Below are 23,333 nucleotides of genomic sequence, written 5' to 3' on the forward strand. Positions count from 1 at the left end.
AATTGATCTCTTGTTTTTCTAAAAATTTATTTTTTTTTCAATTTTTTGGTGCCCGATATTTCAGTTTATTTTTCCCTATTATACACCAATCCATAAAAACGCCAATCCAGTGTCACGCCCTTAACCTAACGAAGTGAAAACTGGATAAATTTTATCCTTGATTTTTTTACTAAAAATAAGTCACTTTTTTTATTTTTGTATTCGAACTAAAAAGATCTTAAATTAAGAACGGCGTGTCACAAACCAATTTTAATAATGAAAAATTAATAAAAATCGAAGCGCTCTCATGAAAATTTATGTGTATGTCTCGTAACAGCAAGTATTGACTATTTTGAACACATGGAAAATAGGAAACATGGGTCTGTAAAGACCATCAGGTTGCGCGAAAACTAATTGATTTTGTGTTTTGAATTTATTTTTAATTGTTCTAAAAATAAAATATGATCTAGATAAATCTTATCCAGATTTCACCTTCCCACAAAAAAAGTTGATTCAGTTGACTTGCTAAGGTTAATTTAATAATATAAATTAAAAACAATCGAAAAACTATAATTATAATATTCGTTTTTAGTAATTCGTATTGAATAACAACACGATTCTATTGAAAACAAATTCTTGCAAGTTAAGGAAAATTCCATACAAACAATGTATAGGATTGAAATAACCGCATTAAATATTTAATAATATCTTTGAGTTTTGTTGTATTTATTATATTTAAAATTATGGGAATATGTTAAAGTTTATTTATTATATTTTTTTATTGTTTTTTTGTTTTAATATTTTTATTAAATAAATTAAAAAAGTATATTTCGAGAGAAACTATAAATATTTTTTTTTCATAAAGTATTATATTTCTAATTTATTATGTTATTATATTTATAACTATAAAAAAATAATTTATTTGTTATTAATTTGAAATTAATAGTTTATAATAATTACTAAAAAAAGTACAGTAGGGAAAATGGACCCGGTACTTTAGAAATGAATCCGAACCTTTAGTAAAAATTCCTAATGATTAGGGCTTCTTCCCGTTGTAATAAATGTGCACAATTTGGAAAGAACCAATCATTTTAACCCTTCGAAAAAAACTGAAACTTTACAAAATTGTCCAATCAATTCAAACTAATTTCATTTTTCTTTTTTTCAACATTTTTGTTTTTTTCTCTCTATATTTCATTGCGCCAAAACACCGTTAAATCACGGGAAATATAGATTTAAACAATTATGAAATGTTGAACATTTTCTATTATAATTAATGTTAAATACCTTGTTTATAGAAAATGTTTTTTCATATGGGTATAATCTTTTTGAATTAACAATCAACATGCAAAATAATATAATTATGACTTAAGATTTTTTTCATCATATCTTTAACTTTGGACTTCATGAAAATGGTATTAACAGTCCAAGTGTCTTTTAACAAATATTGTGATAGTGAATTTATAGTTATTTCATGATAATATTTTGACAACCTATGATGAAAATGAACCACTTTACATGTTTATTTTATCTACTATGACACTATATAATAATTTTATGTTGTAATACCAAATTGTTCATGTTTTATTATTAAACAATTTAAAATGTTATTACATTTTTTGTTTTTAAATGTTATTTTGAAAAAATAATTCTTTATAATATTAATAGTTTTGAATAGCTTTATTATATATTCAGGGTTAATAAGTGATTAACTAAAATTATAATTATTTAAAGAAAAAATCGAAAAAAACAATTTATTTCATACTGTTTGTTTCATTCACATCTGTTTTATTAATCTGTTGGCATCCATTAACACAATAGAAAGCAACAACCTGAGTGATACAAGACCTCTCAAGTATTATTACTATGAGAGGTGTCTATAACTGGGTTTTAAAATCCAGTTAAAACAACCAAAATATGATGATCGACGAGAAAAAGACATCCTCTTATAATTTAAACAAATTGTTGTATTTTTTTGTTATTTGGATTTTGTTATTGGTATTTTCTTTAATGAATAATGTTATTGATAAAATGTTATTTGAATTTTTGTTATTAAAATAATGTTATTGCCTATAAAGGGTTTTGTCCCAAAAATGTATTTTTTTACCGTTTCACATTTTTTACTAAAGTTGCCCTAATTGTTCTAATGATCCTAGTTCATTTCTCCTACTGTACAATCAAAATAATACAATCTATTATTATTTAAGATTTTAATTAAATTATTAATTGTTAATTACATTATAACTTTTGTTCAACCATATTTACTAATATATTTATTAAAAAAATCTATTTTTTATTTCCAAAACAAAGGAACTTCATACAAACTGAATGATGAATTCATTAACGGAACTCATACTTGTTCGCCACGGAGAAACAGAATGGAACTTGAGTGGCTTTATCCAAGGATGCACAGACATTCCTTTGTCATCCAATGGCCGTTTACAAGCCGTTGAAGTTTCCGAATCATTAACAAATAGTTTTGATGTGATTTACACCTCTCCTCTTCAACGTGCATTAGACACCGCCAAAGCAATTTCCAATGGCAAATTTCCAATCATCATCGATGACAAATTTCGCGAAGTTCCATTTGGGAATTGGGAAGGAAAACGCTTTGAAGATTTGACTGATGAAAATTACAAGAAGTTCTGTCGTGGGGAAGATGGTCTTCCAATTGGTGACACTGGGAAAAGCGTCAGATATTGGGAGGAAAAGAACGCAGAAGTCCTCCTCAACATCTGTCATGAAAATGAAGGTAAACGGATTGTAGTCGTATCACATGGCGCATGGATTAAATGCGCAATTTTAGGACTGCTCAAATTGGAACCAAAAGCATATCACAATATCAAGCTTGGAAACACAGGTGTGTCACGTGTTAAATTTCCATATGGGTATCCAATATTAGAGAACTTTAACATAACATCACATACAAGTCTTGGTGACAGGAGTAAAACAGGATAATTTCCAATTTTTGATTGATTTTTTTAATATATGGTCTTAAACATCCCAGTGACACAAAATGTGAATAAAATGTACCATCGTTATTGCTAATTAATATTAAAAACAATTTCAGTTTTAAAAATTTTATAATTTTTTTGTTTGAAATAAAAAATGAGGATCGTTGGAGTTGAACCAACATTCTTCTTTCATTTGTAATGAGGAAAGACCGCACTGCCGTTATACTAGATCCCCTTATAATATTTCTTAAAAAATGGAACAATCTTTAATTTGGTACATTGTGGGTTATTGATAAATCATTCGTATTTTTACTCCTATACCATTACTTTCTTATATAAACTAGATGAACTTGGCCAACTATTAAATTTTTTATAACTGTTCGATATAATAATATTAATTTATCAAGACAATAGTAAAATATGTAAATGATTTTTAAATTCAAATGAAAAAAATAACAAAAATATTATTTCACTTTTAAATAAAATTAACTTTTTGTTATTCAAACAAATACACAACAAGAGTTCTCCATTTTTCAATGATAAAAACACAAAACATACAAATTTAGGCAACTTAACTAAAAGAATTTGATTTACTAAACTATAATAATATCATTTTAAAATACTTGGTTTGATTACTAACTATATTGGCTCCAAATTCGCAGTTTTCAATATTATTTTTTTTGAGTTGAATTAACTAAAAAGGAAATTAATGCAAAGATATTTTTTGTTCTTGTGGTCGTGCCATAGAGTCAGTCGATAAACGTTGTCTGTTCCCCAAACTTTGTCTTTTTGACAAAAAATAATTGGTTTTTGTTTTAAAAAAACGGGAATTAAATAAAAATGAAAAAAACTGGAAAAATATTGAAACAACGATTTTTGGGTTTTTCAAAAAAAATCCCGAAATATTCAATTTTTAATGGTCTAAAAATCGGCAGACAACGTTTAGCAAATGACTCTAGTTAGTTATTTCATTGCCTGTTATGTTCACAGTTATAATATAATTACAAATAATTACAATTTTTATAATTCAACATTTTTCATAATTGCTAAATATATAAAAATTAAAGGAAACAAGAGTTCGATCAACAAGGAGAAATCGTAACATATTTGTTATATATTAATACTATTTTAAATGACAAAACCAAATTTACATTAATTTTATTACAATTTGTAAATTGATTTTCAAAGTTCCTCTAAGAACATAAAATAATTCCCATAACAACTACCTGTTTTATGGGTAACAAAAACCTTAAAAACTTTTACTTGTTAATTAATTCATGGAAAACACAGACAGAATGTTTAAAGTTGTTATGTTGGGGGATTATGAAGTAGGTATGCTTTGAGTCTATATAAACAAGGTTTTTGGTAAATGATAAAATCACTACTTTGTATTTATTTATAACAAATTTTACATTAAACAAACATTTAACTTTCAGGAAAAACTTGTATGCTCATCAGATTTTATTTACACTACTTCGATAATCACGAACATGCTTCTATAAGAGTATATTTTCCTTATCAAGTGATGTTTGTATTACACTTTAAACATTTACTAATAATTCGAATAATAAATCAAAATATTATCATTAGTAACACATAGAAAAACACCAAAGTATGCAATCAAGTTAGAATTGACTGATACATATGGAGAAGAAAAATACAGAGCATGTGATTCATTGTACTTTCGTGGCACAGAAGGTGCAATAATCGTCTACGACGTAACTTCTCGTAATAGTTTCGAAAGTTTGGACTATTGGATCGACTTGACCACAAAAGAAAGAGGCAGTGATGTCTCAATTGTTCTTGTTGCAAATAAGTGTGATCTTAATAAAGTGGTTACAGATGAAGAAGGTATAAGATATGCTGAACGAGTCGGATATCCCCTTGTTTTCTGTTCTTCGTATACTGGAGAGGGTATTAATGAAGTCTTTTTTAAAGCAGCTTTTCCAAAAGGAGAGTTTAGTTATCCTGATAAAAGGGTAAATATAGTTTCTTTGTATGACTCTGTCACTCCTAAATATTGTTATTGCTAATTCAAATATTGTTTCTCTCTACTTAATGATTTGTTTTATTTCTTTTTTAATTTTCAATTGTTATAATAAACAAGCCAAAACAATTAGTTTTTCAATGTAGTCAATTAACGTCACACACTGATTTACTTTAGTTTTTATTTTGAAATTGAATAACCAATTTTTAATTGATTACCAATTTTTTACTAATTCGACAACAGGTTATATTTAAAGTTCAAACAGTATTAAGAATAATAAAGCCTTACTATTAATCAGTAAGTTATTAAATTGTTATCTCAATCATAAGTAAACAAATTGTCGGCAAAGTTGCTTTTTAAACACATGGCCATTCTCTAGTTCACACAATAACACTTAAAAACTTATCAACTATGTTGTTTTTATCTTTACATTAACAAAAAGATCAACAATAAACAAAAAGAAGTATTTTAGTCTTTCTTTGAGCCAGAACTACTTCCAGAACCAGATTCCGACGTCTTGCCGAGTACACTTGTTGTCTTCTGATCATTTCCAAGTGGAACTTCAGAATATACTGGAGCTATAACATTTTCCCTTTTTACTTCATTGTTCATTGGCTTGTTATCTTCGTTTTTGATTTCCTCATCCTGCTTATTCTCATCAACAGCGATCTCTTCACCTTCTTCAAAGACTTTCATGTTCCTTTTTCTAACAATATAGACGTGGACGACATAAGCAATCAAAAGTGCAACAATGACAGCAAGTACCAACACAAAGATAATAATGACGGCTATCATGTACATTGGGAACTCAAACTTCTCCACAACACGGGCCATTCTATCTTCTGGACACGTGATCTGTTCATTTGGCAAGTCGGTCAATACAACGCCATTGCACGCTTCTTTGAATGAAAATGTTCCACTTTTGAGTTGTGTTTTCACACTTCCACCTGGTGTTGTCGAGTCTTCTGTGAACTCAAAGTTTGCTGTGTTTATTGGAGACGACACACGAAGAACAGTGAATATCTTTCCACTTGACCCACTTGGTATCGTGACTTTGTAGTGTGCATTTGTGATAGATAGTGTGTCACCAAGTGCGTCGTCATCAACTGAAATTAAAGCGGGTTGTCCAGCTTCGACTTTTACGTTGAAATTGGTCTTATCATCGAATATGATTTTCGAAGAGTAGATGTCGAGTCTCCCACTCGCAGCGACTGTGATTGTTCTTCCATTAAAGTTGCCTGTTGTTTTTTTTCAAGTAAAATTGAACCAGTTGAAATAGACAAGTCGACATTTGTGATACTTTTTGTTGTCAACGAGTGCGTCTTCACATCAATTGTTCCAGAATCTTCTAATCCATTGATTATTGGGACCTTCATTGGTTTCGTGAATGAGATAATTCCCTTCTTTTCCATTGTTACCATTTCTATATTCGAGTTTGTCACTTTGACTTCAGTGGTTCCACCAAGCGAAATCAACTCACTGATGTTTGCAGATGTTCCTTCCAACAATCCGTTTGTCGTGTAATACTTTGCAAAAGTGATGTTGGTAACTTCATAGTTAACTGTGTTGACCACTGATTCAGTGTTGACTATACACGTCTCTCCATTGCATGGGCACTGACTTCTCTTCCATTTCGTTTCAGATGAGACTTTACCAGAGAACTCTGATGTCAGATCACATGACAATTCCGGAATTGCAGTTTTGTCCAAGACGGCATTTGACTGTCCAACAATGAGTGCGTAGTTCTGATCATCAATAACATTTTTTGTACTAAATTCAGTTGTTGTTATATGTGAAACATCGTTGTTCAATATGAAAGTAACATTCTTATTGCTTGGATCTTTGTCTTTGTACATCACTGTTGCCTTATTGATAAGCACTTCTCCAATCACTTCGAAGTTAAACACGACATTCGGATAATTCTTTGTGACTTTTCCAATGTAATCAGCCTCAAGCGTGACAGTACACTCATCAAGTGTCATTTTGTTATATGTTGCATCAAATTTGTTAGTGATTTGGTCTTTGGTAGTTGGGCCTTGAATGGTAAAGTATGCATTTTCCAGTAAATTGATTTTCGCGTCTTTTCCAAAGTAAATTTGGCGAGTGACACTTGGAACATTAGTGAGATTGGTATCAAATTCGAACCCAGATTGTGACGTTGGTAGAGTGACTTCCGAGTTGATATTTAAAGTTGCTCCATTGATGACATACATTTCTCGTGTAGTCAATGCAATATTCACCAACATATGCTATAGTCGATGGGATAAACAATGAAGTGAGAGAATTCAAGGTAAGTTGGTAGCTATAAAGTTGCTCTAAAGATGTGCTTAAATCAATATTTGTTATGAACGTATTACTATATGACTTGATATTTATGATGTTTGTAAAGTCTACTTTTTCATTTTCTTCTGGTGTTTCATTATTAAAAAACACATTTTGGTCACATTTTATATCACTTATTAAATCAAATTTCTCTGATTTTATCAACTAGTTTTCTGTTCTTTCAATTTCATTCTTCTTTAAGTAATATAATATCATTACTTTAGTTAACTTATTGCAATTTTCTATCACACCAAGTCCAACAAAAGCGGGTTTATTTTTAATAGTAAATTCCTCTAAATTTAAGCATCCCAAAAATGCGAATTCTCCGATATAACGGACATTATTTTTTTGCGACTTTGATGTTTTCGCGATATTTTAATACAAAGATACCTATAAATTCCAAATTATCATTGAAATTAAAATATTCACAATATTCAAATGCAAGTTCGCCTATTTCAATCAACTTATTGGAGACTTCAACTCTTTTGAGATTCATACAAAATTCACACAATGACTTTGGTATATATGTAACACCATTTAAAACAACACTTGTCAAATACTCGTTTGAGGCAAAACAGTTTTTAATAAATAATTCAAATTTAAATTAATTTTTATAATAAATCAAATATAAAACGAAAAAAATGAATTAATTTTTAAACCCATCAATTTAAAACAAAAATACTTATAATTTAGCGTTTGTTCTTGATAAATGTAAATTTGGAAATTATTACGTTATTATATAGTAATTTAATAGTATTATTATAACTCGTTATATAGTTTCAAAAACGCAGCGGACACAAAAATAGTAAAAAGGATGCCTTTATACACAGGAGAATGTTCTTTATAGAGGGAGGACGTCCCTAAACCACAAATAACTTCCTTTGGCCCATTTTTCCGTCTTTCGTCCCCATGTATGTCCTGTCTCTTAAAATTATTGGTATTTTAAATTATGATTATAAATTATAAAAAAGTTAATTATTTATTGTATTTATATTATAAAATATGGTATTAATAAATATAAAAATCAAAATATGAGTGGAATAACAAAATTATTAAACCATAATTATTTTAATCATTTTAAAATAAAAAAAAATAATATAACACTATAATAAGTAAACTATATTTTATAACAATACAAATAAAAATATATTATAAAATGTAATTAAAACAATTAAAAGAATTTAAAGTCACCCACTAAAAGGTATAAATTTCCGACAAATGGTCTAAAGAAACCATATTATAGTTTTTTGAAATTATGATTTTATATAGTGTTTCAATTTGACATTTATTTCTTTATATTGAAAGTATTTCAAAATAAACTAAAATTTTACTAAATTATAATACATTTTCAAAAATAGTTTAATGGTGAACTGAAAAACAATTTTAATGGATAATGCCGTACATGTGCATTTATTTGGACAATACCAAAAAAACAAACCCGCAACTGGGATGGTTTTCGACAATTCAACCAATTTTTTGGATGTATCAGATTCATTGTGTTGCTCGCTCAAAATAACATTACCTTTGTTAACTTAACTCCGTATGCTTCTCATTTTCTTCAAGTTCTTGATTTGGGAATATTTGGTGGGCTTAAAAGTAGAATGTCTTCTTTTAAAGCGAAAGACAGTTTTGTAAATTTGCTTTTTCAAGAAGAAGTCGAGAAGGAAAATGTGGATGGTAATTTGTTTTATAAAAAACATTTTTCACAATACTGAACTCGGAAACAGACTAATAGTTGATGATATTGGTGGATTCTTTATTTGTATTTACAACACCTCTTTTTAATATTATTGCTTTTAAACGAGCTGTCACAGTCAACTGTATTGACAAAACACCCCAAAGTGTCATGTATTAATTGATTGCCGTTATATTTTAAACGAATTAAAAGGCTTGACAAAAATTGATTTAATGTGATTTTTTTGTTTTTTGTTTTTTTAATGTTATTTGTGTTATTTTCACTGTTTTTTACAATTATAGTTTAAAATAATAAATTATAGTTTCTTTGGACCATTTGTTGTGTTTTTGTTGCTTTTAGCGGGTGACTATAATATGAATTATTGAAACAATTATTAGTTATTTATTAATAATACAATACTATATAATAATGTAATCCCATAATTTAAAATTTCAAATATAACTAAAATTAAAAACATTACTTATCCAAATATCAGAGCAAGAAAGTCAATAACGCGAACCCGAATATTTAAAATATAATGATGGTTGTCATGCATAATAGAACCTGAATATGTAAAATATAAAAAAGTATAATGAAGGTTGTTATGCGTAGACTGAGCTCATTTTTTATAAAAATCATTGACCAATTTATAAAATAACCAACCAAAAACAAAATTATAAGAATACAATACAGTAAAACCTTTCAATAGCGGTACCTCTGAAAAGCGGGCATTTTTTAGACTAAAACTAAAAATAGAGTTTTCTATAAAGCGGTAATTGAGTTTTGATTGGCCAAAAATGCTCGCTCTTGAGAAAACAAAAATACCACACCCTCTAATTTTTGGGAGGTTTTACTGTAAATAGAATTAAACTTTTACAAGTTGTAAATAACTTCGTTGTGTTGTTATTTGGATATTAAGTACTTTGACAAGAACTGAAGTTATTGACAAGGTCACTTCAGCCAAGAATGACAATCCAAGAACAAGAAACGAACACACAATTAAAGAGAAGATGGAGTGATATTCGTTTTCTTCTGAATCGATAGCGCAACTATTACACAACTCAAACATTTGAGCTGAAGGCACGAACTGTTGTTCACATTGACATATCAAGTACATATAGTGTTGGTCAATTGTAGTATCAATATAGCATTCGTTTTATATATTAATTTAAATTCTTATAATATATATACTATATTATTATTTATATTATTTATATTATTTATATTATTTATATTATTTACTCAAAAAACCGTCTTTTCAAATAGTCGTTTTCTACTGTTCTGAATTGAAAGTAAAAATCCCATAAATTAAGCAAAACATTAAATGAAAAAATACGCCCAATATGAAGAATACAACAACGGCAATATTGTAACATAGATCACCCTGTTATCTTTATTTGGTTATAAATTTCTTATTAGAAAATGGAGAGCCCCAATGAAGACTCAGACCGCATTAATCTAACACCCACAAATAATAACAAGAACTAATTTAAAAAAACTTCACCAAGCAATTTATTTCGTGATGGTGACACTCCTGTCGATAGATATTTCGTCAAATAACAGTCAAACCCGACTCCTCCAAAGAATCATGTCTTGTTGTCATATTACAGAAGACAATATGAGTCGATTTTAGCATTAAATAATAAAATACTAACCAACGGCTATAAGTACACTAAAACAACATAGAACACACTGTAGACTAAACGAAAGAAGTTGAACCGTCAAATCGTCTTTTTATAAACGAAGAGCGATTTAGAGTTTTGTTTTGAATTAATCTGTTGTCTTACTATAATAATACCATAATAAGACTATAGTTTTACTATAGTTACACTTTTACCATAGTATTCTAGTAAATAATAAAAACATTTACTCGAGAAAAATACAAAAATGATATTAAAATAGAACATATAGGTATAATATATTATTATATATTTTACCCTGCTGTTTAAGGGAAGTTTGTTAATAAAAGTAATTGATTTGTAACTAGAAATTTGTTTCTGTCGAAACTATTTTTCAAAATGTCTTTTTGTAACTTAGTTATTAGTATTTAGTTTGTTCATTCGTTTTATTATAATAAAACCATAAAATATTTAAAATAAAAATAAAATGGAAAAGAGTAATTTATTAACTTTCATAATCAAAGCATTATTATAATTAAACAATATATGATATTTTAAATGTCGCATATTTTACAATCAGATTGTATCATTTTTGACAAAATGACAAATTCGTTTTATCAAACTATTGCTAATCGTTTTGGTTACTAAAATTGATTTATTTTAGATTTGGAAATATAACTTTCTCAAATATAAACTTGTGGACTTTGTGAATCGGGTTGGTATAATAAAAAGATTATAAGTAAAAAATAATTAAAAAAGTAAATAATAAACTTCTTATTGATTTTTTATAATTGTTATTTATTTTTGATTAAATAATAAACCGGTTTTTCTTGATAAAACTGTTTTTATTTTTTTACCACTTTTAATAGTATAAATTATTATATTATATAATTGAATAATAAAGTGTATATTTAGTAGTACAGTTTACCAGTAAAGTCAACTTGTGGGTTTTAAAGGAAATGATGCGACTCATTAGAGGAGTTTTAATATCAAAAAGCGCACGGAAACGTTACAAATCGAAACGGACTGTGAAATCATGTTGAGTGAATTTGTGACTATTCCAACAACACAAATTGTCTTTATCAATTTCGCGTTTTTAAATTTGACACTTAAAAAAACAGAAAGTGGGCGTTCACACCATTTGGGCAATTTTAGTGTGAGTACAACACCATTAATTGGATTTGACGACAACGACATTCTGTTTTTTGGTAGTTCGAAGGATCCAAGTTTTTCGTCCGATGAATTAAAGTTGCTTGTGAATTTCTCGAAGAGTTGCGATTTGTGTTAGAAACTTCTTTAATAAGTTGTGGGTGCATTTTCAATGGAAAGTACAGTTGCGAGGACTGTGAGAAGGCTGAGGAGGTAGAAAGTCACCACACATTAATTTTGGAAGGGAATGTTGTGTACAAACGAATTTACAATTTCAGAGAAATTATCTTCAACAATGGCGGAACAACACCGAAAATGTTGAATGCGAAGTGTGTAAAATTAATTTTTTTAATTTATTATTAAATTTTATTTTCTTTGAGATGAAATGATGTTGCGGCTAACAGTGAAGTGGCACTACATGGATCTTTGACAACGAAAATTTTCACTGTGAGTGACTACGCCAATTTTACATTTTTACACTTACAACATTTTGAACACTGAGAAGCTTATTTTAAACGCAAATTTGAGAGCCTGGAAATTCAACGAAAATCTGGGAGCTTCAAAATATGAAGGCATAACATTTAAAATTATTCGTATAGAAAATTGTGTTGAACAAAGTGTTGTCGTTAAGCACGAAGAACGACATTTACAATGGATTAAGTGAAGGAGAACACAATATCAATTTGAATGCCAATTCTGTGACTTTAAGTAACAAAATTGTCAAATTGGGAGACGTTTCAGTGACACAAGAAATATATATAACTTTCTTTAGTGTCAATATTTAAAATACTAAGCGAGTTCTTATTACAATCACAACCAACAGAAAATCCGCTTTTAATTCCCCAAGCATTAACGTTGAATGGTGTCACTGGAGTTTATTCAATAATTTAAAAAGGTTATTAACAACTTGTGGAAGTTTAATTCTATTTATTGTTTTCTTATAATTTTGTTTTTGGTTGGTTATTTTATAAATTGGTCAATAGAATAGAAAAAATATTTTTTATATTATAAAATGGTCAATGGTTTTTATTAAATAGCTCAATCTATAGGTGACAACCATCATCATATAAATATTCAGGTTTACTATATAGACTTCATCGCTTTGATATTTGAATAAGTAATGTTTATAAATTTAGATATATTTTAAATTTTAAATTATGGGATTACATTATTATATAGTATTGTATTATTAATAAATAACTAATAATTATTTCAATAATTTATATTAAATTCTTATAATTGTTTTAATTACATTTATGATACTTTTTATTTGTATTGTTAAATAATATAGTTTACTTATTATAGTGCATTATTATTTTTTTTTATTTTAAAATGATTAAAATAAATATAGACCAAACAAATTAAAATCAAGTATTGTTAAATTCTTATTTTTCAAAAAACTAACCAAATAGATTTATATACACTGTATACAATTTAAAACATCGAAAACAATTATTATCAAATTTCGACACACAACTTGGGATGTCGATAGAGACCAGGGATTCACAAAAATAAAAACATGAATTTCCAAAAGCACGAACATTTCCTTTTATAGAAACTGAAGTCAAATGTGAGCAACTGAGGAACGCACAATTCAAAATGAGACTTTCACAATTTGGGATATCAACTGTTCTCAAAGAGGAACACTGTGAAAAACATGCAGATTCTATTATTGTGATATGCGACGGAAATGTAACACTTTGGAGACTGTAACACCCTTCAAAACACGATTTTGGTAATACAGCAAGTCTGTCTGGAAGATGAATCGAAGAGAGAAGACTGCAGTTCATAAAACAGTACGATCAAGTCTGCTGATGTTGTCAGTGAACATCAACGCCTTTAATAGACAATTGGTAAAACACCTTTCGCCCACTAATGTGAGTAAATTTGGTAAGTCAATTGAAGTCATTTCTGAGTCACAGAAGCACTCTCTGCTCAATTCAGTAATAAACTTTGGGATTGTGTTGCCATATTTCATTCTATCTTTCTTTGTGTAAATCAAGTCTTTAAAATGATTTTTGGTTTCTTTATCATTTAAAACAAGTTGTAATTATTTGGACACTATATCTTAATGCGAAAGAAGTCGATTTTATCTTGTTGATTGGTCGGAATTACACCAAAATTCATATTACCAAAAGTTTCGTCGTCTTTGGACCAAATGTTGAGTGTTTCTATTTTCGAAAAGAATTTTATTGTCTTTGTTGTTAACGGAATCGGGTTATGGTGAAATTTTAACATATTGGTATTAAACTTCTTGCAGACAAATTCCAAATTAATGAAGTCATTGAATGAAGAAAAGTATTGCGATACAACCATCATATGATACCCATCAATTAAACCCATTGATTCTAGTAGATAATAGTTCTTTTTATAAAAAATTGATAGTAAAATATATTATTAAAATACTATACTTATGGTATCTTCATGAAAAAAATTATTAAAATGTTTTGAAGAATTTTGACAAAACACAATGAAAAAGTTATTTCTGAGTTATTTATTATCATTTTATAAAATGACGAAATTTATTATATTAATTCATTGGTGCAATTCTAGTTAAACAATAAATTGTAAAACAACTATTTAATAAATAATAATACTAATATTATTAATTAAGAAAAGTTGTTTAAACATCATTTATTAATCTTTCATTGTTGACATTTTCAAACTCCATTTGTTGACCTTCACAACTTTCATTTAATTGTGTTTGTTGTTGAGGTATGATATACATTGGACCACAAATAACAGGATACATTGGCAACCAAATGTAACCACTCTCAACATATGAAGTTGGTATTGGGCATATAGGCGGGTTTTCATAAACAAAAGTTGGATTTAAAGATTCGTCTGTTTCATTACAAGTCATTTCAATTTCAATTTCTTTTGTCTTTTCAATCAGATCATTTTCATTTGACTCGTTGATTGATTCATTGTGGCTTTCTGTTGGTGTTGTTTGTTCTTCCACATAAACAATTTTATCTTCAACAATTGTTGTGTCTGATTTGTTGTTTATTTGTTCGGTAAGAGTTTGATAATAATCCACAAAACTAATATTATTTACAACACAAAATTTCTTAGTTATTTCATCATTGTTAATGTTACCAATTACAAGAGCAATCAGTTTGCCATTCTTTTTGTGTGTCTTTTGAAAATTGTAAAAACCAGATTCAACAATAGAATGACCGACAAATCCATCTGACATTTCAACAATTTCTTTTTCTTCCAATATGTAATTATGATTTAATTTATCATAATGGGGTAGTTTGTCCAATTTTTCACTTGATAATTTATTTTCAATTTCAGATTTTTTAGTGGAGTTGACTTTGAAATGTTCTTTACCAAATATATTCATCACTTTGTTGTTAAAATAATGTAAAAGTATTATTAGTTGTTCATTCCGATTTATCGTACATCCTTTTGGACACTCTTGTGGCTTTCCATTGGCATCAAACACCAGATGTTTGTTTGTTATTGTATAACTTCGAGATGCATCAAATTCCACATCTTTTTTATCATTTAAAATTAAAGATATATCATATCTGCTATACATCTTTTCAGCTTTTCTCTTTTCATTGAGAAAAACAAAGGTGTAACCACATTGAGAAACCAAATAATTGACACATGAGTGGATATAAAGAATAGTAAAATTGGTTGAATTTCTTTTTGCTTTTGTGTTTTTGGTACTGGTAGTGTTGTTAAGTTTTTGTGTGTGTTGAGACATTGTTGTGGTTTTGAAAGTTTGTTCTTTTTATACTATTTATTTTTCTTATGTTAACACCTTTTTGATCGTCATATTTATGTAGAATTTCCCATAATTATCTACAAAAATTGCCTTTTATTATAACCAATTTTGTATTTTTTTATCAATTGAGTTGATTTAATTTTGTGTTGTATATCTATAATCCTTGTGTTATTTTTCGTTATTTACATTTTATTTACACTAAAATTACGGCTATTTTCAAATAAATATCCACTTTATCTTAAAATAAACAGAATTTGGAATGAACCTAATGATTAGGTTCATTTAAACTTTATAAATAAATATGTCAATTAGTTAAATTACTATATATTTAAATCATAACATTATAAAAATAACATCTTAATGAGTTTGAATGCTTTAATAATTGATACATTTATAATAAATTTTAATAAACAAAATTATCTATAGTTATGATACAACAATTAATTAATAATTAATTAAACATCATCAAATAAATGTTATAAAATCACGCCAATTTTTACAGTTGTTATTTCACGATTTTATAAATAAAGGAAAAAACATCAAGCGACATAGTTTTTTTGATCTTATAATTACTTTTATAAAAATATCTTATTGTGTTGATCTGGTTACCTAATTTTGTTTTTTAAAGTTTACAACAACTCAATTAAAGTTAAATTTAAAACGATTAAAAAAATTATAATTGTAACGAGAGTTATACAGACTCAAATCCATTGAGACACATCACCAAGTACTTTTGTATCAATTTATGATGCATGTATTTAATAGTACTTTTCAAAACGTTGTATAACGCAACCATTACGTTACCTGGGATATTCATTCGACTTACAAAATTGTGGTTATAATCTTCACCACTGAAGTCTTTCATTTTTGTGACATTGCTTGCAACAATTGCTGCAGTCATATAAGCTAAATGTTATTTCTATTAGAATATAATATTTATAAATTATAATATATAATAATTTATAATAATAAAGCTATACTTTATTGATAACTTTATATAGTGAAACACAAACAGGTGATTGGGAATTTGTTTGTAGTGACTTTGTCGAAGTGCTTGAAGTAAGTGTTCTTTTTTGAAATAAAAAAGATGTTGTTGAGTTTGTTGAACTTTTCTTTTATTGCTTTTCCCACGTGTTCAAATGCTTCTGCATATTCCATTTTGATGCTCAATGAAGTGAATTCGCAATAAATGAGATACCCAAAGTTGTACTCTGAGATCTCCAAACACTCATACGCCACACTAATGAAAAATTCAAATATCTCAGTTTTGTTTGTTGCAACGCCAACGGTTTTTCCAAATGCAGAAATGATACTGTTCAAGTCTTGTGAGTACTTTTTCGAGAGTGCACTTTCACTCAAAAAATCGCCTATTGACACCTTTTTGATCAAATACAAATCGGTGACATACAACTGCTCTGCTAACAGTCTTGGGGATATTTCTATAATACTCAAAGGCTTCTGCGTCTTCTCGTTGTATTCCACCACCTCTTTTAAAAGTGAATTGTTATCAATTTTAGCAGTGACTTTCTTGACAATTTCATCAACACTTAAAAACCCCTTTGGTGTTGTCATTATAATGAGTTTGTTTATCCTCTAACAACTACACATATATTTGGTTACTTTATTTTGTAATTATTAAATGATAAAATTATTAAATATTTTTATAAATCTTATTAATTACATTTACAACAAGTAATTAATAACAGAATAGTTGTTTTAGTCTTTAGAGTAATGACAATAAATATAATAAATATTTAATTTGAAATTTACAAGCAGAATCAACCAAAAAATAAACAACAATAACAATAGTTATTAATATATGTATAAAAATAGTTTTTAACTTACAGATTGATGATTAGATAACATTCTTGATTTATAAAATTATTAGTGATTATTTTAAACATTCAATTGGTTTACAACATAAAACGTTTATATTTGAAATTAAATTATTGATTATTTCATTTGACTAATAATAAATAATTGGATGACATATGATGGTGTTAAAATAGCAGTAATAAAATAGTTAACAACACACATTATATAACATGAACATTTAATTTATTATTTAACTACATTTCATTCAAAACTTATTATAAATAGATGTATGTAGTTATAAACAATACCCCAAATTAATGAGATGGTATAAGTTAATATATTTTTATGTAGATATAAATATAATTTATTGTTATGAATTATAAACAATTTAAGTACAGAAAGTATTATTTCAGATTGACACATTCAATATCATATAACAATTAAACTAAAATTGATTTAGAAGAAAAAAGCAATAACCAGTGCAAAGCACATTGAGAGAGTCATCGTAGAGTCTTTTATGATATTAAAGAATCCTTCTTCATCAGTAAAGCATTTTCCCAATTCTTTGTTTGTTATTTTTGAAGGCAGTCCACCACAGATGGCAGAAGTGTCAAAGTCGTTTTTGATGAACTTGCCATCTTTAATTTCCGTTTTGGTTGAAGTTGTTTCTGAAGTCTTAACACACTTAATTATAATAAGTGTTTCTATTGGTCTTGCATTACTTTCTTTAATTTTGCAATCTTTGGCATCAATATATGCATAAGACACAGCTGCATATTCTGGAAGATTTTCAACAAATGATTGATCGCTATCAAGTTCAATTGTATCTTGATCAACCCAATTACCGCAAGTCACAGAGCCATACACCTTTGCTTTGTTTCCTTCTTTGACATATTTGGTGTAAGTGTTGCCGCCAGAATAATAACACTTATCGAGAAGATAAACGTTCATGTATTCATTGCTGGTTATCATGAAATATTCGGCTTGGGCCACAAATGTGATTAGAACGATGAATTACATTTGATGAATTGGTGATCATCATTACAAGTTTAAATGGCGACGTAAAGCCTTAAAATTCAATAACATGTGATAATGAAAACTCGATATTTCATCAGTCAAGTTATTAACATTAAATATAAACCCACCTTCATTTTATAATTAAAAAAGACTTTGTATTGAAAATGGCATTTGATATAAAGACATATTGGAAATTGGGCGTATTATAGCATTAAAACTTGTTTGTGAAGTTTAATAATACAATTCAAATTATAGGAAAACAAACTCTTAACTTTTTGTTTGTTTTTAAAACATTTTTAATCCAAACATCACATTTAAACAAATTTCATTTTTTGTTTGTATAATATAGTTTATGTTGATTTAATTACAAAAATTAAAAAATAAATTTTTATTGTTATTCTATATAAAAACCAGGGTCGGCCAAGATCCAGTTTTTAAACAACTTCGTGGCAATCTCTAATACGTGTCAGTTCATTTTTAGTTTTAGCATATTGTCAACAAAAAATTCAAAAAGTTTTTTAGAGTTAAAACGTTTTTAAAAATTAATAAAACTATAGTTAACGATTTAAACAATTTTTTTGTGTGATCAAATTATCATTATATTGTGTTAAATTTTAGTTTTAAAGGACAAAAACTGAATAGTAAATAGCACGTGAAATTATGGGATGCAGAGTTTTTAAAATCAAATAACAATATTCACTCGTTATAATTGTAAATACAGAAAATACTAACAACCAATAAAAATTATTAGAAATATTTTTAGTGATTTTAACATAAAATTTTTATTTAAACAATTAATTTACCTTTTTAACATACACATTAATATTAATTGTTAATGTATATATTTTTATATTTGTCAGTTTAACAAAGGTTTTGAATAGTTCATTCATCTTCTTTTTAAATTAAAGTATTAATTAAACAATCAAATAGAAGTAATTTTATTATCTTTAGCAATAATACAAAACAGACAATGTATTATTTTTCGAATGGAGTAAACCACATTACTTTCAAAACAGTAAAACTTATCTTTAGTTATTTTTCTTGATAAAAACTATTATTCATAATACGATAATAATCAGTCAAAATAATAATTATCACCTAAATAAAAAAACATTACCAGAGCAACTTTAAATAAGTTTTATTTACATGTATAATTTACAATTGAATGGTTTTGGTGTACAATTATATTTACACGAAGATATATGTATATTGTTGTATTCTAAAGTAATTTAAAAACAACATTGTGTTTGATATAAATTATCATTTTATATTTTTTCGTTTGATAATATGGTATAAATAATTGTGTTTTGTCATTTTCATTTTGTTTTTCAAAAATGATAATGTTATTTACCATTTTATTGTTTTTTAAGTTTTTTTCAATAAAATGATCGTTTGGCAGACCCTGTGCAGAATTATAATATAATGCTTTTCAAATTATAAGAAATTTAAAAAACCAAACTAAAGTGACTTCCCAAGGTGTGCAAGTTAAGGTATAGTTCATTTATAATTTTTTATTAAAAAAATAGAATCATTATTTTTTAGAAATTTTGAAAAAAAAAGATTATTTTTAGTTTAATTATTAATTATAATTTCGAAGTTATTACTAAATTATACTTTAACTTGCACACCTTGTGACGTTGCAATTTTTAACTTTCACACTTCGAATACGATAAATTAAGCAACAATTTCGGGAAAGCGACCCAATGGAAATTATCGAAGGACCAGTTCTGGACAACAGTGCACATCGATTTGTAACAATGAACACCTATTAAACAGACCATTTGTTATTGTTTGCTATAAAATGGCACAGAGAAAAACATAATGTTTATCATACTTCTTCTTGTCGCTTTGAATTACGCTAACACAAGAGACATCGACATTTATTCACGTCTTGAAACAAAATTGTTTTTACATTAAACACAGAGACAAACCATAACCCAATTTTTATATTTTAATTTGCTTTTTGTAGTTTATTAATTCAAGCACCAAAGGGTTGTGTGTTTTGTGAAACAATTTGGAAACTAATAACATTTTTTTAATAAAACGTTTTTCAACTGAAATTTAGTCTTGCAAGCCCTTTCTTTGTAAAAAAGACTAAAAATTTTAACTTGCACACCTCGGGGAAGTCACTTTACTAAAAAAAAATAAAAAAACTACCCGATAAAAAATAACACAGAAACAAATAAAAGTGTTAATGAATTTTTTTTAAAAAAATGTCAATTGTAACATAGAAAGATGAGTTTAAAAATAATATTAAAATATCTTTATTTGAAAACCATGTAACCAATAACACAAACAATAACATAAATGAATTTTAAACAAATCAATCGATCATTTTAAATATCTAAAAGTATATAAATACAGTTTTTTGACGATATATTTGAATAAAATAACGGGAAATGTTGCCAACAAACCAAGTTATTGGCATCATTTCCTTTAAGAATTTTGCTTTTAAATACTTGCACCATTTTTATACACTCTTTTTATATAGCGAATTGACATTCACATGGCCAAATCGATTTCAAAGAATAACTTTTACTGAACGACAAAAAGGTTTGCTCAACTGATATTTATAAGAAATGTTTATTATTTTGTAATTACGCACCATGTCTGCGAAATCAAATATTTATATTAAAAAATTTAAAAATTAAAAAATTGTCGTTTTATATTATAACCTATTTTGGTTGATAAATAAGGTTGATAGAATAAGTCAGTTAAATACCCCATGTTAAATAAAACCTTTTAATTTAACATTTAATTGGTTAAAATCATATAAATGTTATATATTTAATAACGAATGTTTATGAATTGGTAACCAAAAACAACTTGTGCAGCAAACCTGTTTTATGTCAGTTTGTATAACACAAATTATGATTTGCTTTGATTATAATTATAAATTGAAGATATGTTATAATCTGTAATTATTATTGAATTAATAATTTTCTTTATATTAAATAATTTATTATTAACCCATATTTATATTGTAATTGTTAAAAATAAAAACTTTGAATCTTAAGTTTTCTTTATATTTTTTGATGGGTTTTGGAATACCCATGATACATTATAATTAATTTAGACTTATAATAAACAAAATTATATAATATTAATTAAATAAAACACAAACATTTAATTCAAATCATAACATTGAAAATCTTAAATGAAAATAAGAATAAAATTATTGAGACATTGTAAATATAATTTTTTGTTTTTTTTATAATGTGTCATTGTCTTTGAAAATATCGTTTGTTTCAACTTTTAAACAAACTATTTATTTATAGCAAAATATATCACATTTGAACTAACAATTGAATACATTACAAAAATATAATTGTTTATTTATATAAACAATCTATTTGTTTTTTTTTCTTTTTCTAATATTAAAAATTAATAGTTTTTAATAATAAATGTTATAAATATGTTGTTTCTTTTGCAAAACACAAAAGCAAACTTTGAATATTCGCAACGATAGAATTGCACGATTACAATCCTTATTATTATATCAACCAATAAATCTTATAAATTTACTAAAATAGTCTGAATATTGAAAAAATAAAACAATAAACCAAAGTTTCAACTTTAGTTCAACTTCTAATTAGTTCTTTGAGTCTTATCTTTCAAGCTCAAAATCGTTATATATATTATTATTAAATATCAGAAAATTGTATTAAATACATTTTTTTTTTCATTCCATATCAGTATTGTTAAAAATGGGTTATTAGTTTACAAAGCAGTATTTATTTTATACCTACATTATTTAAACTCGTTTTTATACCCTAAACACACAACAATGCAAGACAACAAACAGACGACACAAGAACCTGTTCAAAACGGTGAACTGCCACTTGATGATATGTCTAAATTAGAAGACACAAAGCCAAAAGATGATAAGCCACAAGAGACCGGTTCGGTATCCATTATTAAGCTCTTTAAGTACTCAAATTGGGTCGACTATATTTTGCTTTTTGTTGGGATTTTTGGTGGTTTAGCTGTTGGTATTCTTAACCCTCTAATTATCATGATTATGGGTGATGTATTTGACACATTCAATGTGTCTAGCGACAGTAGTCTGGACTTGAGTAATATGCCTTTGGAACAGCAAAACATTTTGAATCACGTAATTGTTTGTTGTTTTAAGAAATATACCTTTTTAAAAAAAAACTATATTATTTGAAAAATTATTTATTTGTATTATTAAAAATAAACTAATCAATAGTTTGACTCTGTTACATCATCAGTTAACACTTTAATTCTTCGGATGCTATACATCACGCTTGGAAGTACTTTTGGTAAGTTTTTGTACCGCTTCTGCTTTTTTATCCTTTCAGAAAGAATTGGCTTGAAGATCAGGAAGTTGTATTTCTCATCATTACTGCGTCAAGACTCCACATTTTATGATTCACAAGAAACTGGCACATTAACATCCCACATTTCAATTGATGTTCAAAATATTCAAAAAGGCATTTCTCAGAATTTTGGATTATTATTTGAAGCCATAGCCTCGCCGATAACAGGCTACGTAATTGGATTTGTCAAGTGTTGGGATCTTTCTCTTGTTATTCTGTCAATAGCTCCTTTTATGATATTGGGTACCATATTTATGGGGTCATCCACAAAAGTTACAAGGTCGAAAGGAGATGTCTATGATTCCAAAGCGGGTGCAATAGCCGAAGAGACATTAGGAAGTATTCGAACAGTCCAATCGTTTAATCAAGAAAAGGCATTTTCTGAAATTTATTCTCAAAATGTAAAGAGTGCACAAAAGTGGTTTGTCATTGGTGGGCATTTTCTTGGGATTGGAATGGGGTTTGTGATGTTCACCATTTTCTGCTCGATAACACTTGGGCTGTTCTATGGGACAGTTGTTCTTCGAGGGGATGGTGGAATGAAAAACGTGACAGCTGGAGCAATATTGGTTGTCTTTATGTCGAATGTCATATCCACAATGTCTCTCTCGAAAATCTCAATGCCAGCATCTGCACTTGCCATTTCACAAGCCTCTGCATATAAAATATATCAAATCATTGACAGAATACCTGATATAGACGCAACCAACACTGAAGGGTTGAAACCAAGTATG

At 27.3% G+C, this 23,333-nt stretch overlaps 8 protein-coding genes across 8 annotated transcripts; 3 read left to right on the forward strand and 5 right to left on the reverse strand.

Moving 5' to 3' along the window:
- Positions 1–2,310: 2,310 nt before the first annotated feature.
- Positions 2,311–2,937, forward strand: EIN_337110 (phosphoglycerate mutase, putative; the record flags this gene model as incomplete). The annotated part of the gene is made up of 1 exon (XM_004254385.1): positions 2,311–2,937. The coding sequence occupies one exon, from the start codon at positions 2,311–2,313 to the stop codon at positions 2,935–2,937; it is 627 nt and encodes a 208-aa protein (XP_004254433.1).
- A 1,443-nt stretch (positions 2,938–4,380) lies between these two features.
- Positions 4,381–4,966, forward strand: EIN_337120 (hypothetical protein; the record flags this gene model as incomplete). Its single annotated transcript, XM_004254386.1, has 2 exons — positions 4,381–4,460; positions 4,534–4,966. 2 exons carry the CDS (start codon positions 4,381–4,383, stop codon positions 4,964–4,966), a joined length of 513 nt encoding a protein of 170 aa, XP_004254434.1.
- A 422-nt stretch (positions 4,967–5,388) lies between these two features.
- EIN_337130 (hypothetical protein) lies at positions 5,389–7,166 on the reverse strand (the record flags this gene model as incomplete). Its single annotated transcript, XM_004254387.1, has 2 exons — positions 5,389–6,131; positions 6,188–7,166. The coding sequence occupies 2 exons, from the start codon at positions 7,164–7,166 to the stop codon at positions 5,389–5,391; spliced, it is 1,722 nt and encodes a 573-aa protein (XP_004254435.1).
- Positions 7,167–12,685: 5,519 nt separating this feature from the next.
- On the reverse strand, positions 12,686–13,663 carry EIN_337140 (hypothetical protein; the record flags this gene model as incomplete). The annotated part of the gene is made up of 3 exons (XM_004254388.1): positions 12,686–12,785; positions 13,087–13,402; positions 13,546–13,663. 3 exons carry the CDS (start codon positions 13,661–13,663, stop codon positions 12,686–12,688), a joined length of 534 nt encoding a protein of 177 aa, XP_004254436.1.
- Positions 13,664–14,308: 645 nt separating this feature from the next.
- On the reverse strand, positions 14,309–15,403 carry EIN_337150 (hypothetical protein; the record flags this gene model as incomplete). The annotated part of the gene is made up of 1 exon (XM_004254389.1): positions 14,309–15,403. One exon carries the CDS (start codon positions 15,401–15,403, stop codon positions 14,309–14,311), a length of 1,095 nt encoding a protein of 364 aa, XP_004254437.1.
- Positions 15,404–16,115: 712 nt separating this feature from the next.
- EIN_337160 (hypothetical protein) lies at positions 16,116–16,996 on the reverse strand (the record flags this gene model as incomplete). The annotated part of the gene is made up of 2 exons (XM_004254390.1): positions 16,116–16,330; positions 16,438–16,996. 2 exons carry the CDS (start codon positions 16,994–16,996, stop codon positions 16,116–16,118), a joined length of 774 nt encoding a protein of 257 aa, XP_004254438.1.
- Positions 16,997–17,695: 699 nt separating this feature from the next.
- On the reverse strand, positions 17,696–18,190 carry EIN_337170 (hypothetical protein; the record flags this gene model as incomplete). The annotated part of the gene is made up of 1 exon (XM_004254391.1): positions 17,696–18,190. The coding sequence occupies one exon, from the start codon at positions 18,188–18,190 to the stop codon at positions 17,696–17,698; it is 495 nt and encodes a 164-aa protein (XP_004254439.1).
- Positions 18,191–22,043: 3,853 nt separating this feature from the next.
- Positions 22,044–23,328, forward strand: EIN_337180 (ATP-dependent permease MDL1, putative; the record flags this gene model as incomplete). The annotated part of the gene is made up of 2 exons (XM_004254392.1): positions 22,044–22,376; positions 22,470–23,328. Coding segments are annotated over 2 exons (1,192 nt in total), but the record flags the coding sequence as incomplete, so codon positions are not given.
- Positions 23,329–23,333: the final 5 nt, after the last annotated feature.

Source organism: Entamoeba invadens, assembly GCF_000330505.1.
Source record: "Entamoeba invadens IP1 unplaced genomic scaffold scaff_1105074725997, whole genome shotgun sequence".
In the NCBI taxonomy this organism is placed as follows: domain Eukaryota; phylum Evosea; order Mastigamoebida; family Endamoebidae; genus Entamoeba; species Entamoeba invadens.